The following is a 17,085-nucleotide window of genomic DNA, read 5'->3' on the forward strand; positions in this document are numbered from 1 at the left end:
AAATAAAGGAAAGTTACATGATAAGGTGCAGCAGGTAGCAGAAAGAACTTTGTGCCACAATCCACTAAGATTCAACTTCTTGTGGCGTCTATTTGTACAAGAACATCAACCAAACTAATTAACCTTTAATCGAATTGTCATTGTTATGCCTGCTACCTTTCACATATTATTTTCAAGGATTCATTTTGGGGTCTACAGTTTGCCTACAATTCCAAGAAGAAGGCTACTTGTTATAGGTTAAGGGCTACACTTTTCATGAAGACCAACAAATAAGGGCCTGAAATAAACAAAAAAAAACTTGTTAAAATGTAATGGAAGAAAAAATTGCAGCTGATTTTTCATGTTTATCAGGTCAAGGGAAATTTCCTTTAGGCCCGCCAATGTTATTGAAAAGTAGACCAAAAATAGAATTTTATCTTGTTTTTAATATGAAATTACAATATGGGACACGTTATCTGTCCTTTTAGCTGTGTTCTCAGTGATTCAATGCACTCGGGTTTTCCATTCTATTCATCAGAATTCTTCAAATGAACATGGCACTTTGATTTTAGGTTCTCAAGAAGAAAAACTGATGTCAGAAGTCAAATATTCACGAGTTGTCGAGCGTTTGGTTATCAAAAACCTTGTTCTTTGTGTGGTTTTCATGCCCTGTTCTATTTAATATTAGCAAATCAATCTAACAGGAACCTTCTGCACATGAAAGAAGTCTCACGATTTTGTTTGCTTTCATGAGCTGGTTGGTGCTGCAGGCCAACCCCCAGCTTGGCTACAGGAAAATCATAAAAGATGCTGTGTTTTGTGTGTGTGTTTTTAACATATGTTCAAAGACAAGCAATCTTCAAGCTTCGTAGTTGTTTAGTGCGTAGCGTTGACAGGAAATAAAGAAAACTACTGTTTGAAACTCTCTTTTCTATTGCAGCTTTCTTTGGTAGTACGTTTCTCTGACCAGTACGCGTTGTGCATTAGAACTCTACCATAGCCATATTGTTTCTTCCTGAAGATGAGCACATGCCAGTCTGGGGCTACTAAATAGAAAAGGACCCTTTTTCCTTTATAGCCGCAGTTTTCACATCTCATTGGGACATGTTTCCCTTTTCTGAGAAAGATCTACCATTTTTTCCGACGACAGAAAAATTACAGTTGAAGTGGAAGATGGGATTGCGGTGGCGTTTTCAACAGGGTAAAACTGTTAAGATGAAGGAGACCGAACCGCGGAAAGCTTCACTAAGCAGGCGCAAATGTAACTTTGCCGGAACATAGCGTACTGAAGTTTGAAGCCGAGATCTCCTCTTCTGTTGTGCCACCCTTTTCAATTGAGCCCTGCAGTTTCTCTAGACAATTGAACCAGTGGAGCTAAAGAGCTGGAAGATAAAACTGTTAAAAAGTCCCATGTTTTAAAAAAGCTGCTTTACAAAAGGTAGAACTAATTAGTATTAGTCTTGGAGGGGGTCATCAAGAAGGTTGTCTTAATGGCTGGCTTGGGTAGGGGCTGACAGGTCGCCAGTGTATATTTGGAGTCTAGGGGCGTCAACATCCAGTACTCCAAAAAAAACGAAGAGCGACACCTTGAAACACCAAAAGCATACCATACACTCTAGTGAAACAAGAAGTTGGGTGAAAACTTCGGCTCTGAGCCAGACAGGTGGTCTCCCTCACTTGCTCGGATTAACCTTCCAAGGAAAAAGTAAAATTTAAGGAACTAGCATTGATGGGAAGTGGGTAAACATAGAACTCATCTGGGAAACGTTGATACGGGGTGCTCGAGATGAAAAATAACTCTCTACCTCCGGAAACGCAGGGTGTGTAAAGTGCGTCTGTTGGAAAAACCTGGTTGTTTTCATTTTTCATTTTCCTCGAGTCCATTTTCTCTGCAGTTATTTGTTGCGTCTTCAGCAGTGGATTGCATGATTAATCTTTATCACCTAGACATTTTTCACTCACAATTGGTTGTACGCAAATGATGCTTAGGAAAAGGCAGTATTGCGATGCTTAGTAGACAGGCAGGAGGGGTAGACAAAGTGATCGGTAGTGCACAATCCTTGCTATTTAAAATTTTAAAACTCAATGGAGATGTGGCAAGTGCTGGAGAGCGGCGGAGGAGATCTGATAGCCTGATGCCTTAAGAAGTTGGTCTAAGAAAAGAGTGGGAAGGTGACCTTAGCTCAGGTGGCTGGGATTGGACGCACCGCAAGGGCATCCATGCTAGTTTATCAGAAGTTAGATAGCTGCGGAATTGGTTCAACAAGATGGAGACTTCAGCTGGAGCTACAGACTGTTGCGGGGAGTGGGCAAGAGTTGCAGGGGCAGATATAGACGATGCAGATCTTTCATTTGATTGCCTCTAATATGATCTCGAAGCAACATTAGAATACAACCTGTTAAATGCATCTATCACATGCATGAACAAGTGCATTCAATAAATTCAACTTTTAAAGTGACACATTCCGGTCCAATCCATCAGGTGCTTTCTGTGAAATTCCAAGAGTTTGACAAAAAATTGACAAAGATGAGACCATTTCTGTGGCTGAAAAGACTATATAATTTATCTAGGTTGGAAGTTGAAAGACATTACTTGAGGTAAGCAAAAGATGGAGGGCAAAAATAACAAAAGGAAAATAAATCAAGTTTGTATATACATAACAAAATCAACACCTCAAGTATGCTACACTTATCATCATGCGAGTGGGACAGACGATGTCAGTCACGGAGACCGAGTTCAAGCTCAAGCTCATCGTCCTCTTCAAATAATCTCAAAAGACGGGCATGCTGCTCCTCTCTCTTCTTCTTCTGCCATCTCTTGAAGAGGAACACACAGAATGCCACAATTGCTACCACCGCAGAGCATATAAGCAAGACCTTGACACCAACGCCACCACCAGAAGCACCATGACCCTTTGATTTTATTTCATTGTTGGCAGTCGACGGTTCACCAGCCAGCCCTGAGCACAAAGCAAACATCAGCTCAGAAACAAATCTTGTACTGAACAGAGGATACAGAATATATATATATATATATATATATATAATTATGTACACACACTTTACAAACCTTTAGGATGTTTTTTTTTTTTGTCATTTCTGTGACATGCTAAAGAAACACACTTCTTTTCTAATTGTCAGCTTTTATCTTTTGAGATTAAAAACACATCCTAGAGTTACCTTGAAAAGGTTCCACAGTACAGAAATAACAGAATTGTGAAGAACACACTAATTCCAAAACAGATTGCATTATTAATAGGCATGTTAACAAAAGTTGCATAAAAAATTACTAGGATCTAGCCAGCTCTAAGGTTCGGACATCCTTCCAACCACTTAGAGCATATAAATGACAAACCACATTTTACAATAGACGAAGAATCGCTCAGTCGAACTCAAAGTTTAAACTACTAGCAAACTTAAGACAAGGCAATTGGCAAGGGCTATAAAGACACCAAGTGACTCTGTGGGCTCTTAGAAGTTAGAACAACCTGTATTCCATCAAATACTTCATAAGAGCATGGGGTGGTGAAGAGACTAGTCAGTTGAACAACCAAGGAAGTTTTACAAAGAAGGCAAATGAGCCCACAGTCATATCGCTTGCATTTCACATATTTAAATTTCTGCAACAAGGCATGACATACTGCCATCTCATAGAAGATTCCCACCTATTTTAATGTGTACTTCTAGATGTCCACATTGGTATATCTTTGGCATTTTTTTTTTTTTGTATACACTTTGTAGTTTATCTTTTTCATGTGAACGTGCTTTGATATGTTTATGCCCTCAAGGGAAATGCTTGGTATCCTTGTGGGTTCTGAACCACTTAGTTGGAAGTTGGCAAACATATCCAACTGTTGATAAAACTAACAGTACAAATGTGGTCGGCAGGTCTGAAACCGAAGAATCAACAGGAAGATCATCGTGCTTGTGTCCGATCAAATTTTATAAGACAAAAGGTTCAGACTGATGTTACTGAACCTTTATAGGTTCACAATTAGGAAGAGCTGACCTTTTTGTTGAATCCTACATCTTTCGGACCTTGAGATGATAATTACAAAGTCCGCTTTACAGGAAAAACTCCAAAATGTGGGAGACGAGAGGGTTATAGATCCATCGTCCATCCTAAGGAAAACACTTGCTATATTGACCAAACTGGTCACCAATTTTTGCACTAGATAAATGTTTTCTTATAGTTGTCAAAGCTCTTACAAAACAAGATATTTATACTAAAGATCAGCAAGGTAGAGAGTACTAAATGTATATATCTAGCACTATTGGTTTCAAAATACAGACAATCCAAGGGTGCTATTCGCACATGATTTAACTATTAACTGTAGAAGTTATGCATAGAAATGCAACATTTTCAGATAATAAGAACGCCAGGCCTGTTTTTGCTGGCATGTTATTCATTTATTTCCTGTATCATCCATAAATATGTTCATAAACACAAACATCAACGTCTTTTTTCCCTAAAAGAAAGAAGCCATTGTGTTTGGTTCAAAAGAAACAAGTGGCCTTCTGTGCAACTGCCTAGGCCAAAAATATTTAAATAAATAAATAAGAAGGGTTTCTATTTATATGACATTTAATTCTGAATCATCAACATAGCTTGGATATCGCATTCCTGATCTAGGAAGCCAATTCAGAAGTAAAGCCATAAAAGATATTGACCTTACGACCTACAAAGAAGACCAGAAAAAACAAAAAAAAAACAAAATGGAATTATAGCCACAAATATCACAATGTATGAGTCAAGTTTTGTCTCTACAAACAGCCTTCGGTTGAAATTGAACAATATATCACAGCATAACTACATTGCGATTAAAATTGCCATGAGAATGCACGCAAATTACTAAAAGTATCAAACAATATATCACAGAATAACTACATTTCGATTAAAACTGGCAGAAGAATGCACACAAATTAATAAAAGTATCAGCCACGCAATAACATTAAATGTTGCCATTGCATCGAAATTTGGAGACATATTTGTCCCCTTAAAGAGCAATACAATAAGATTGGCTGTGCTCTGACAACTTTACTGAAGACACATTTCATCTTTGAGTGGGTGATGGAAGAAAATTGACACACAAATTACCTCTCTCGCATTCTAGAAAACCTCAGATTAGATGTTTGCCTCATAGGGCTCCTAACTCAATTCCTACAAGGAACAGGACCAGTTTCCTCATCCAAAAACCAACCTTCTACTTCCTTTCCATTTTGCTGCCATGAGTAGCTAGCACTAATTCAGTCAAATGATGGTAAGTTTCCTCGTTGGCATTGAGAAGGAAGCACACAAGTTGAATCTTATCGTTGGAACAAATCAACAACTAAAAGAAAAGTCTGACAACCAAAATTTCGCCAATTAACTCAGCAAATTAGATCCACGAAAGCCCCGGTCTACCTCAAACCACGCAACATAGACATTTTTCTCATTCATTATATGCTGAAACGGAAAATCCTCCCCAACCCAGAAAGCTACAACCGTGACAAATGTAGCAAACCAATAGCCAAAGAACAAATTCACTCCACAACAGTGGAGATGAGGGCCACAAAGGAAGGGCAAAATTCATATAATAAAAGGGAAAACCAATTACGCAGCCAATTCAACGCCCTAAATTCGATTGAGCCACAATTCTACGTGCATGATCCATCACCGAGACGAACTCCGACCATTAAGAATCACAACACGACTAGGTTGCGCAAATCACGAACTCAAGACTCGAACCACCCCGTCGAGATCTAGCGAACAACTGACTCAAAACAAACGGAAACTACGGAAGGATTTGATGCCAAAATCAAAGAAGGGGAAAGGATGAAACACGTAGTCGATCTCATACAGATCCGAGTTGAACAAATCTACCGAAGCTAATTGTAGGACATCGAAAAAATTTAACCAGAAATTCGAGAAAGAGGGGAAATTTACCTCCTAGAAATTGCAGGAAGAGCACCGAGGTGAAGAAAACCAAGAATCTCGACGGCGGCAGCCTCGATCTTCGAGTCATCATCTCTTCTGCCGATGACGAGAGAAGAAGGGGGGTGGGGGGAAATCGCAGGGAAAACAGAAAAGAAAGAAAGTTAAGAAACCGAACGAAAATGACAGCACAAAAGAAAAACAGGGAATTAAGAGTAGGAAATAGAAATTCTCTCTCCTCCTTTTTTTCGTCAGCGTAAAGACTCGATCAAACACGAAGCTGAGACGTCACACTTTTTTTTTCTTAATTTTTAGAAAAACAAGAACCTAAATATGTTTGGGTTTTGGATTTAAATTTGGATCCAAATCTTATTCTCTATCAAAACACGAAATGATGGTTTTGGATCCACCGTATCAAGTCTAACCAAGTGAATGGTAGAATAACCTCAACTGGATCTTGCATTATTCAATTATTCAGTTTTATTATATTAACTAAAGTCAAATATATATCAGTAAATTTACATAAAATGAGAAATTTGATATAGATTTTTTATTATTTACTTTACTATTACACGGACAACATATTGTTCATAAATACAAATAGTAAATTTTAAAGTTTTGGAGCTCTTGGATCTTTTAATATTATGAAATCTAATGACGAAGTTCTGGAGCTTAAACGATTCATCGGGTCATGATCCATGAAAGACTCCGAACCGTTAATCCATCTCGATTTGCAAAGAAAATCCAAGCTTGATCCAAATCAGAAATTTAAATTGAAAAAATTGGTTTAAATGGAAAAATTATTTATATATATTAAGAGCACCAGATATATTTTTATATCAAAAAATATTTGAAAATGGTTTTCCCATAAACTTCTGGTCAGCTTTGGCATGCAGGTTCTCGCTCTCTCACTTTTTATTTAATACTTTTTTTTTTAAAATTATATCTCAGATAAGATACAAGAAAATAGTAACAATAATATTTAAGTTTGAGTTAGTATGATAAAGGAACAAAAATATTCTTGATGAGGACAAATTTCAAGTTCAACTATATTCAATAATATTAATTCATGATTAATTATGTAAAAAAATAACTTAATTTTTTAACATATTTTAAAATCAAATTTTAATTATTCTTATAAGTTACATTTTTTGTACAAAAAATATCAAACAAGCCAAACATATCGTTTATTATCGCATTTCACATACAACGATATTATAAAATAATACCTAATGTTAAGCCAAAATGGATATGGATTTGATTTATTATAACTCGGCAGATGCTCGAATTCAATTCGGTCAGTAAGAAATATTCTCCAGCTGCCGCCATCTTCGATTCTCGTCCAATCATTCCACCAAATTTGACCTTTCTCTTTTTTCTCAATCAGTGCTCCACCTTTTGCTGGTATTTAAAAAAGCCCCTTGAAGTTATTATCAGTGTCCCAAAAAAAAAAAAAAAAAAACTCTTTGCAAGCGGAATCAGCGGGAGGCTGCAGGCTGCTGATTCAATAAATCGCTTAAGGATATTGCTTTTTAATAAAGCAAACTAGAAAATTGAATTAAAAATAAAATGATTTTCAATCCACCATATAATAAAACTAATTTGCCATTCCAAAAACAGATGGGTGATTGATATAATATAATATGACATATGTATGTATATATATGAGATTATTTAGACCACTCATTTCAATGAAATTAAATAGTAAAAATTAAGTGGCAAATATATATAATTTGAGGATTTTTAGTTATAGATTGGACAAATAAATTTTCAAGCCTTTCACAACACACTGAAAATTTTATATATATATATATATATATATATTTATTTATTGGTGAAAGCTTTATAAAGCCGATACCAATATTTGCAGCAAAGTTTATCAAACTAACAAGTACAAGGGAGGGAAGGGGGAACCATTTGTTATAATAAGCCAGCTTTGGCAGCTTTTTGAAATATGGCTTAAAAGTTGGGCAAAATTTCGAAGGAACAAAAAGTGGAAAGAGAAATGCAAATGGTATCGCGCCTTTCTTTTTTTTTTTTTTTTTTTTTCTACATTTTTCAAATTGAAGACGCTTTTAAGTTGGATTTGTCGCAAAGACTTACCACTTTGCTGTTTACGGGTCCATGAAACGTGCATACTTACCACTCGGCCTGATTTTTTATTTTAATATTATTTTTATTGACATATTATATATAATTATATATGTATATATTTATTAAAATTAATTATATTTATATATTGTTTTTATATTAAAAATATATATATATTTTTTAATTTTAAAAATTATAATTTAAGAATCGGTTTGACTTACCACCCAAAGAAAGCCCAACACTCACCCAACCCATCACAAACTATAGTTTCAAAATTTTAACAAGGACTGAAATAAAAATTTTAAATTATATATGCATATATATATTAAATTAAAATTTTTTAAATTTACAAATAAATTTTTAAAGTTTAGAAAATTTGAGTAGGGGCCAAGGCCCCTTACATCGTACCAAGAGAAGCCCCCTTCCTCTGTCAGAGAGAGTCACATCAACTATTGATAATTAACATAAAATTACATCATATTAAGAGAGATTCTACACCACATTAACTACTTAATTAACAAAAGCTACATACCAATCCTGCTTAGTTTTTCTACTTCACAAAATTAAACATGAAACCAACACAACATCATCGGTGGAGTGCAATGCCGTGAGCCGTTCGATTGTGCTTGATTGAACGGCCCCGGCCCATATTAAACACAGGGACGAATGGGCGGAAGACACACAAAACCTTGCAATTTTCTCCAGCCCACTTTCTCCCCTCTACTGCACCCCACTTGAGCTCTTCCCCCCCTTTTACCCGTCACTTCTTGCTCTTACCTATCGCCATGCATCCTTGTCAAGGGTGAAACCAACAATTTTTCATGAGACGAGCCGAATTAAAGCTTTTAAATCTTTACTAGAGCTGAAATATTATTTTTTAAAATATTTATATAAAACAAGTGAATTTTTTAAAAATTTATATGTTAATTTTTTTTTTTAAAAATTTTTAAGGAAGACCCCGGGGGCCCATGCAAGCCCTGCCATAACTCCATCCGTTGGAAACTCATGATATGATTATATTGGATAAGTGCTTTAAATAGAAAAGCACACAGGAGAATATAAAGACGTGGATCCCTAAGCATATCATTGTAAAATAAAATCAAAACAATTTATTTTCTTTTTTATTAAAACTTCAGTTAAAGTTGTTCACGGACTGATAGTACAAACTTCGCTGCTTACGGATGGTTCTCGGTAAAACCATTGTTTTGGTAAGACTTGGATATTGTTTAATTTGATACTTTTTACTATTTATAAATGAAAAGAAACATTGCTTTTTTTTTTTCCCCCTCTTATCAATCAAACACGGGTGAAGTAAAGTTTTGCCTCGAAAAATTTGGCCATCAATTAAACACGGTCCTTAATTTTTGAGGCCTGTCGAACTGCTCAAGTGTACCATCTTAACTTAGTATCAAACACGGGAAACTATCGAAAATGCTCTAATTAATTATAACTCATGTCTTAAGAACTAGATATGGATGACAAAAAATAGACGAAACAGTGACGTTTTTTTAATGAAAATTGTGGCTTCTCTTAAAAAATTATAGAAGGTGATTGATTTTACTAAGCAAAAATTTGCTCGAAAATGCAAATTCTTAAAGATTTTTTTTAATGTCTACTTAAGGAAGCCAATTTCCTTGCAAAACCTCAAAATCATTTCATTCTTTGGAGTTTTGCCGGACAGTGCATCTTTTAGTGTTTCAGTGACCTTATTCGAACATCTGTTCACCTAATTCCGGAAAAAATTATCCAAGAGTTGCGACGAGGTAAGAAGAGGTGAAGGTGGGAAGGAGAAACCCAGAAAAGGCATGGCAGCAGGACAACCGCCATCGCAACCGCTACTCTCTCCTTATCAGATGGGCAGATTCGCCCTCTCCCACAGGTCTTGCTTTGCGGGTGCCTGCCACACCCAGTTTTTGTTATCTTTCTTTTTCTCTCTCATTTTTTGTTTCTAAAATTCTTGCTTCTTAGCTATTGAAAGTGATGTGCATGTCACTATCTTCTCGGAAAGGAAAATTTTCACTTTGTTGGTAATGTAATCGAGGTTAAAACATAACGATTTAGCGCGAGATTTTCGGTGGAATATTTGGCTTTGGTTGTGGAGCCTTCTCAATGTGTATAAAAGTTGAGGAATCTTATTTCTTACAGAGCTATCGACATTTTTTTTCAAATTTTCAGTAAACGAGAATATATCCCTGTTTTTCCTGTGATCAACTAGGCTTCAAAGTAAACCCTCTCACATATGCAATTGAGATGCAGAACATGGCAGATCTACAATCTGCAGTTTGATTGAATCTTGAAAGAAAAAGGTGAAGGTTTTGGTCCTGCTGTTAGTTGAAAGCCCGGCATTAGCCGAATGGAATAATAAGGGTCTACTGATAATGAGACCATATGAAACATTAGCTGGAACCCTGGCTCTGAACGGATGCAGTTCTCAGTTACAGTGAAAGTTAGTTATTTTTATTCATTTGCCGATTTTTATTGTTAGGTTACAAGAACCCTATAACCTATGGTTTCCATTGGAGAAGCATGATCTGCGTCTGGTTATTGTGCCAAAATCTGTTTTCTGGTAAAATCAACATGAATGAAGGAATTCCTCATAACTTGTATCAGGGTGGTATTGGCTCCGATGACGAGACAGAGGTCTTACAATAATATTCCTCAGCCTCATGCAGCCTTGTATTACTCCCAAAGAACCACTCAAGGTGGACTTCTAATATCTGAAGCCACTGAGGTCTCTGGCACTGCTCAAGTGTACCATCTTAACTCAGCTTTTTTTGTTCTTTCTTGTTTCTGTAAACTGTTATTGTTAGTTATAGCCTATGGGCATCCCACTTTCAGTATGTCGTTTCTAAAGAATCTAAACTAGTTAATGCTGGAACTCGATCTGTTACGTTTTTATGAAGATATCCAGATACACCTGGAATATGGACACAAGAGCAAAAAAATGCATGGATACCGATTGTACATGCTGTACATGATAAAGGTGGGATTTTCTTCTGTCAGATTTGGCATGTAGGAGGAGTTGCTAGTGGTGGTATGCCTCTCTCTCTTTCTCACCAAAGATAATCTAAAAAACTATGCTTCTGATACAAGCTAGTTGCATTTTAGTTTCATACTCACCGTAGATATTCTTACTGCTTGCAGGTTTTGAACCTAAAGACGACACAGTAATTTCTCCTTCTGATCAGTTAGTGGCACAAGAAACTCTTATTCACCATTTCAGATGTGCTGCAAGGCATGCTCTTGAGGCTGGTGAGGGCTACTTAAAATATCCTTTTGCATTTGTTTTATTTTGATGAGGTGTTCAACCAAGAATCCTTCCAACTGCATACACACATCTGTACCACGTACATGAATAGAATAATTGTGCAAACAAACATTTATTTGTCTAATCATATACATACCTGACTGATTCCCTTATACTGGTCGTGAACATCCAACTTGTTTGCAGGCTTTGATGGCGTTGAGATCCATGCTGGCCATGGTTACATATTAGAATTATTGTTGAAGGACAGCACAAATAACCACAAAAATGAGTGTGGAGGCAATTTAAAAAATGGTTGCAGCTTTATATTTGAAGTGGTTGAGGCGATTGTCCAGGAAATTGGAGCAGACAGAGTTGGTATCAGACTCGCACCTTTTGCAACTTATGCAGGGTTTAGTATCAAAAACCCTGAAACTTTTGGCCTTTACATGGCAGAAGCATTAAACAAGTATGGCATTCTATATGCACACTTTGTGGAACCAAGTCCTAACAAAAGGGTCGGACCTCCGAACAGTTTACTTGCGTTTAGGAAGGCCTTTAAAGGAACTTTCATTGCATGTGGAGGTTATAGCAAAGATGATGGTAACAAAGCAGTTGCTGAAGGATATACAGATCTTGTCGCTTTTGGCAAATATTTCTTGGCTAATCCAGACCTGCCTAAGAGGTTTGAGCTTGGTGCTCCTCTTAACAGATACAACAGAGATACATTCTACATTCGAGATCCAGTTGTCGGATACACTGATTATCCATTCCTTGATACACTTGACCCATAAGTTTTCACCATCCCCTGCATCGTTGTAGAAATTCCTTTTGGTGTGTGGTTTGCTCCATAAGTAGAGGTTGCCAACCAACTCGCATAATATAGTCTCTATGGCATCCTCCATCTGGCAGGAGATGGTTGTGTTATTATGCATTTTCCTTTTTTCCAAAATTCAAACTTGAATTTTCTTGTTTTGGTTCTTTAAGTTGTCTAGTCTTGTAAGTGTTGGGAGTGCAATTCTCAATGTAGGGATGCATTGTAGTTCTGCTGAGTGAGCTTCTCATAACACAGAGTTCAGGCGGTTTATGATCCAGCCTGCAATTCTTTTGCTCAGTTCAATGGGTTCTATTTCTAGTCCTTGTGTGGCATTATTGTTATAGTATGGCTGTACCGTATACTTGGCTGATGGCAGATATCTGATCTAACTTTTGGTAGACTTTGCTGCATTTCTATTCTACTTTGTTCGCTAAAAAACCTGGCTCAAGAATACTTGGTAGTCATTACACATTCTCCATGAAGTAGTAGTTAGATCAATTGAGACCAAAGATCACCCACACTTGCCGTCACTGTTTTGTGTCCTATATGATTTTATAGTAAGCTTATTGTATAGCCAATGGGTTATATTTTGTGTGATATAGTTTTCTTTTAGAAACGAGCAAAGGAATTACGCTTGGATTTTGGGGATTAGAGTTCTATTATTGGTTTCATTTACATTTCTGTCGACCCTAAGATGACTGTGATAGGTCAACCAAGAGCTAAGTGTGAAAAAGTTCCACTGATTGGTAGTCTTCCATTCAAATTATTTCCATGTGCTTAAGACTTTGCTTCTAGTACAGTGGGCTTCTGGTTACAACTGATTTCTGAGGCAGGTCCTTGTGCTTCTCATTGAAAATTGCTATTTGGACCTAGCATTAGATCAGCTGAACTTGGCTTTATATTGAAAGGAAGGCACGAAGATCTTTGTACGCTTAATCCAAACCTATATCTGATAAGATGTGCTGACGATACACACACACACACAAACACGTTCTATGGACTTGAAACAACTTTGCAGAAAGAAGTTCTAGATGGCCATCACAAATTGAAAATGTTCCGTTCTTCTGCCGCTGTGGCATTTATCTGTGCTTCTGTTTGGAAGGGAGCTTAGATGCAGCAACCGTGGATTTCGGATATAGAATAGTTACCTTTCTGCTATGTTGGCTTTTAGAAAATTGGTTCATTTTTTTAAATCTGGACAGAAATGCATCGTTTTCATTTTCTCTTCTTGGTTCAGATCTATGCCAGCTGAGGTGCGGCAGACTCTTGGTATATGCCATAGTTGCACCTGGGCTATTGAACTTTGTACCTTCTTCAACTCGTCTTAGGTCCAATCCCTTAGGTGTGGCAGTTTACAGAAGCATGATTCTTACAATCTTTTCACAGGAACTTAACCTTCAAGATGAAAGAAACAAATTGAAGCTCTCTCTTTCTCTCTCTCATATACTCCTTTCATGAAATTCGGGTTGGTGTTAGCGCCATTTGGCATGAAAAAAGCAAACTTGGTTATGTGCATTCATGCACAGGGGTGTGCGATGACAAAAATGTCCCTATTAAATAAAAAGAAACTTTTGAAAGGGGTAAAAAAAGGATTGTAAAAAAAAAGTCTAAAATATCCACTACTTCATAAAAAATTTTGAAAATGTTTCATCTCCCTTTTGGTTTATACTTGTTGCATGCAACTCAATCTCTGAAAAGCCAGTCAAGAAGTGATTCTACAACTGCTACTGGTTTGTGTCATTCACGATCATTTGTAAATCGTGCCTTGATACTTGTAAGTCCAAATTGGTATCATCATGTAATAATTTTAAGAGCACAAATATTTTCTTGAATTAAAAATCCAAGGTGAGTCCCCTCAAGTTGTTACCATATGAAAAAGGTCAAAAACTATTTTCGGATTGGTCTCATCACTGTGACATAATTGTGCAGGAGCATATCACATCCAGACAAGTGGTCGAACGTAGCCTTTACATGAATTTCACCATCACTTTCAGCCGATTCAAGTCAACAGCAATGTCTATCATATCAAATCTGAATCTGAGTTTTGATCCGATAAGCACAGCCTTCGTGTACAACAATTCTAGTTGTTGGCTTGGCTTGTGATGATCCACTTCACCGGTCCCTGCTTCTGGTGTTCACCACAGAAACAGAAGAAGTCAAGGGTTCGGTGCAGAAGTGGGGACACGCAAAACACATGCAAATCAGAGGAAATGACAACAGACGGAGAGAGGGTAATGGACGGAGTTGTCAGTGCGGACAGGAAGCGTCACATTGATTAAGAATCGACTGCAGAGACGACACAGAATCTTCTCCTCCACTGCTGCATGCACAGCCACCACCACCGCTGTCGGTTGCGTGGGCAAGCTGCCTACGTTCCCCCTCCCAAGACTTACGCCCTACGACTGCTCTTGTCCTCTACATCATCATCCAGCTAGAGGTACATTAATCCTCCCTCTTTCTATGCTTGTTAGAAGTAACACTCTTAATACCCCAATAATATATCCCACTCTCACATAAACATTTAAGCTAAAAATTGGACACTCTTGATGCCTGCCACAGACTTCATTATTGAAGCTATGCTGAAAGAAATCTTATCAGCAAACAAAAAAGAGTCAGTACGGGGAAGTTTTTTGATGGGGAAGGAAGAATGAGCTCCCGAGACTTCATTTTTCCTTTCAAACCTCTTACAAAGACTTCCATGATTAAGATAGACAGGTTTGGAGATAGAGGATCCCTCTGCCGAAGGCCCCTAAGGGTATTGCATCTTCTTCCTTCTACACCGTTTATCAAGACTGCATATGAGACTGTACCAACATACTGTATCAATAGATCAATCCATCGACTGTGGAATACTAGCTTTAACAAAGGACCATGAGACCTGTCATACACAGGTCAACTTTCAAGCAAAAAGCTTCTTGCTTGCTTCTATTTAGCCTATCCACCATCACATTTGCCAGCACTTTGATCATGAATGATCCTATTTTTGATGAATGCTCCATGAGAGCTACCAATGACATACACAAGAATACCTTGCAATCTGTTCACCATTACCTTAGAGTGGATCTTATAAATCGAGTTGCATAGAAATGTTATAAGTCTAAAGTCCTCATTAGATTCTAGACCAACATACCCAACATTCTTGAAAAAAATAGTTCGGGAAACCATATGATCCTACCTGCCCTTTCTTTATTCAAAGTCGGCCTCATAAGGAATTCATTTTCCTCCCTCAATACTTTCGGCCTCTCTTCTATAGTATTATCATATCACTGGAAGCTCTGTTGTCATTGTAGAATGATTCAAAATACTCATGGGAGGCTTGCAAGATACCATCCTGCTCTTCAACAACCTGATTCCCTACTTTCATTTTAACAATATGATTTCTTGAATTCCTACCTTTAGCCATGACCTGAACAAATTTGTTATTCTTCTCTTCTTCTTTGAGCCATCGAATTTTTGCCATGTTTTTCCATAGAACTTCCTCCACGAGGTTCTATGGAAGCTTTCATGTGCATCCCCTCCAACTTTCAAGATGAATAAAACAAATTGAAGCTTTCTTTCTGTTCTTTCTCTCTCTCCTTCTCTCTCATACATCTTCATGAATTCCTGGGCGGTGTATGCACCATTTGGTATGAACATGCACTGGAAAGAGTCCAGAATCAAATGATCGTCCTAATTATTTTGTTTTCTTTTATTTGATAAGCGACCTGAGGTCAGGCAAATGACTGGCAGTACCATATGTCAAATGACTTAGTGGGGATTGAAATCCTCTTCATCTCCCTCAAGAGAGGCAGATGAATCTCGTGTTAGCTGGAGATTGCTTTCTGAGAACTCCTCTTCCCGTTTTTTACCGTTCTGTGATGCCATCCACAGGTTGAATGCGTACCACCTACGGCACCCCATTGAAATTTACATCGAGAGACCGATCTTTTGCCGGATATTGTTCAAGTTCCGTGCCCTTTGAAAAGACATTGTGGCACCTAACTCTCGACTAAAACTGATGGCTGGAGATTTCAGGAAGATTAACCATGGTTAGATACAGTAGAAGTGTCAAAGTATCCAAAGGCTGTAAGCAGGAAGAGAGAGAACACACTTTATCAAACAAAAACTGAAAAGCGACGTTCTATACGGATCTTAACCATGAAATTTACTTTCGATATTTTTTACTTTTCAAGTATGAAAGGTTTGGTAGCAGAAGAAGAAGCGGTGCTTTTTTGAGATATCAGGCCAGAAAGTTAGCTTCTGAATAGACTCTTAACCAGAAAGGGATTTTAAATCTATTGAATGCAATTCCAGAGGACAGAAAAGCTACTATATATCACTATATGATGATAAGATTGCTTCTAAATTTAATACAAAATTCCAATTCAGATTTGAATTTGCATCTAAAAGTTGGATGCAAATTAGATTCGTTGTGAAATCAGATTTCAGATATAATTTTTCTTTTTTCTTATTTGACTATAAGTTCAAGTCAAAATATAAGAATATGAAAAAAAAATTAGATATATATGTACTTCGAATTCGATTCATTAACATCTCTAATAAAATGCTCTCTATTAAAAGTCTAATAACAAAAATCAAAAGAAAGAAGGTTCACGTTTAAATATCGAAGGTTGAATTACAAACATTTCATCTTCACTATTTCATTGTATCTAAAGGTTCATGTGCCTTCATAATTAATAAAAAACGACTAATATTTGAACAAATAACAAATCACTGTTCAATTTTGAGAGGGTATTTGGATAACACCCATCCAAAATTTGAAACAAAAATCTAACGTTTAAAAACCTGATTTCCTGTGGTTGAGATAATTTGATTTTAAAAAAGAAATATCTTTGTTGATCTTTTATCTTTCACATTATATATTTTCTGCTTATACAAAAAGATAATCCCTTTTATAAACTGAGGTATTATGGAAATTATATGGACATTATGCACAAGACCGTGCATATAACCAGCTAATTACCGAAAACATCCTCCTCCATCTCCAGAATTTTCTTGCCCAAACCGGTTTTATGGGTTCACATCTAATTATGTACATAA

At 36.9% G+C, this 17,085-nt stretch overlaps 2 protein-coding genes across 2 annotated transcripts; one reads left to right on the forward strand and one right to left on the reverse strand.

Moving 5' to 3' along the window:
- Positions 1–2,602: 2,602 nt before the first annotated feature.
- LOC116252217 (uncharacterized) lies at positions 2,603–6,073 on the reverse strand. Its single transcript, XM_031626341.2, has 2 exons — positions 5,906–6,073; positions 2,603–2,939 (listed from the first exon to the last, which is right to left on the reverse strand). The coding sequence occupies exons 1-2, from the start codon at positions 5,985–5,987 to the stop codon at positions 2,698–2,700; spliced, it is 324 nt and encodes a 107-aa protein (XP_031482201.1). The 5' UTR covers positions 5,988–6,073; the 3' UTR covers positions 2,603–2,697.
- Positions 6,074–9,647: 3,574 nt separating this feature from the next.
- LOC116246127 (putative 12-oxophytodienoate reductase 11) lies at positions 9,648–12,363 on the forward strand. The gene is made up of 5 exons (XM_031617834.2): positions 9,648–9,863; positions 10,595–10,735; positions 10,888–11,018; positions 11,129–11,236; positions 11,436–12,363. Exons 1-5 carry the CDS (start codon positions 9,790–9,792, stop codon positions 12,020–12,022), a joined length of 1,041 nt encoding a protein of 346 aa, XP_031473694.1. The 5' UTR covers positions 9,648–9,789; the 3' UTR covers positions 12,023–12,363.
- Positions 12,364–17,085: the final 4,722 nt, after the last annotated feature.

The sequence above is a fragment of the Nymphaea colorata genome, chromosome 1, assembly GCF_008831285.2.
Source record: "Nymphaea colorata isolate Beijing-Zhang1983 chromosome 1, ASM883128v2, whole genome shotgun sequence".
NCBI classification, from domain to species: domain Eukaryota; kingdom Viridiplantae; phylum Streptophyta; class Magnoliopsida; order Nymphaeales; family Nymphaeaceae; genus Nymphaea; species Nymphaea colorata.

What these genes read in the sequence shown, in the direction of transcription:
- LOC116252217 (XM_031626341.2), bottom strand. Translation starts at nt 5,987, where the DNA reads ATGATGACTCGAAGATCGAGGCTGCCGCCGTCGAGATTCTTGGTTTTC. An exon ending in CTTCCTGCAATTTCTAGGAG is followed by an intron (nt 2,940 to 5,905) that starts GTAAATTTCCCC and finishes CTTTGTGCTCAG; the next exon opens with GGCTGGCTGGTGAACCGTCG.
- LOC116246127 (XM_031617834.2), top strand. Translation starts at nt 9,790, where the DNA reads ATGGCAGCAGGACAACCGCCATCGCAACCGCTACTCTCTCCTTATCAG. An exon ending in AGGAGGAGTTGCTAGTGGTG is followed by an intron (nt 11,019 to 11,128) that starts GTATGCCTCTCT and finishes TACTGCTTGCAG; the next exon opens with GTTTTGAACCTAAAGACGAC. An exon ending in AAGGCATGCTCTTGAGGCTG is followed by an intron (nt 11,237 to 11,435) that starts GTGAGGGCTACT and finishes ACTTGTTTGCAG; the next exon opens with GCTTTGATGGCGTTGAGATC.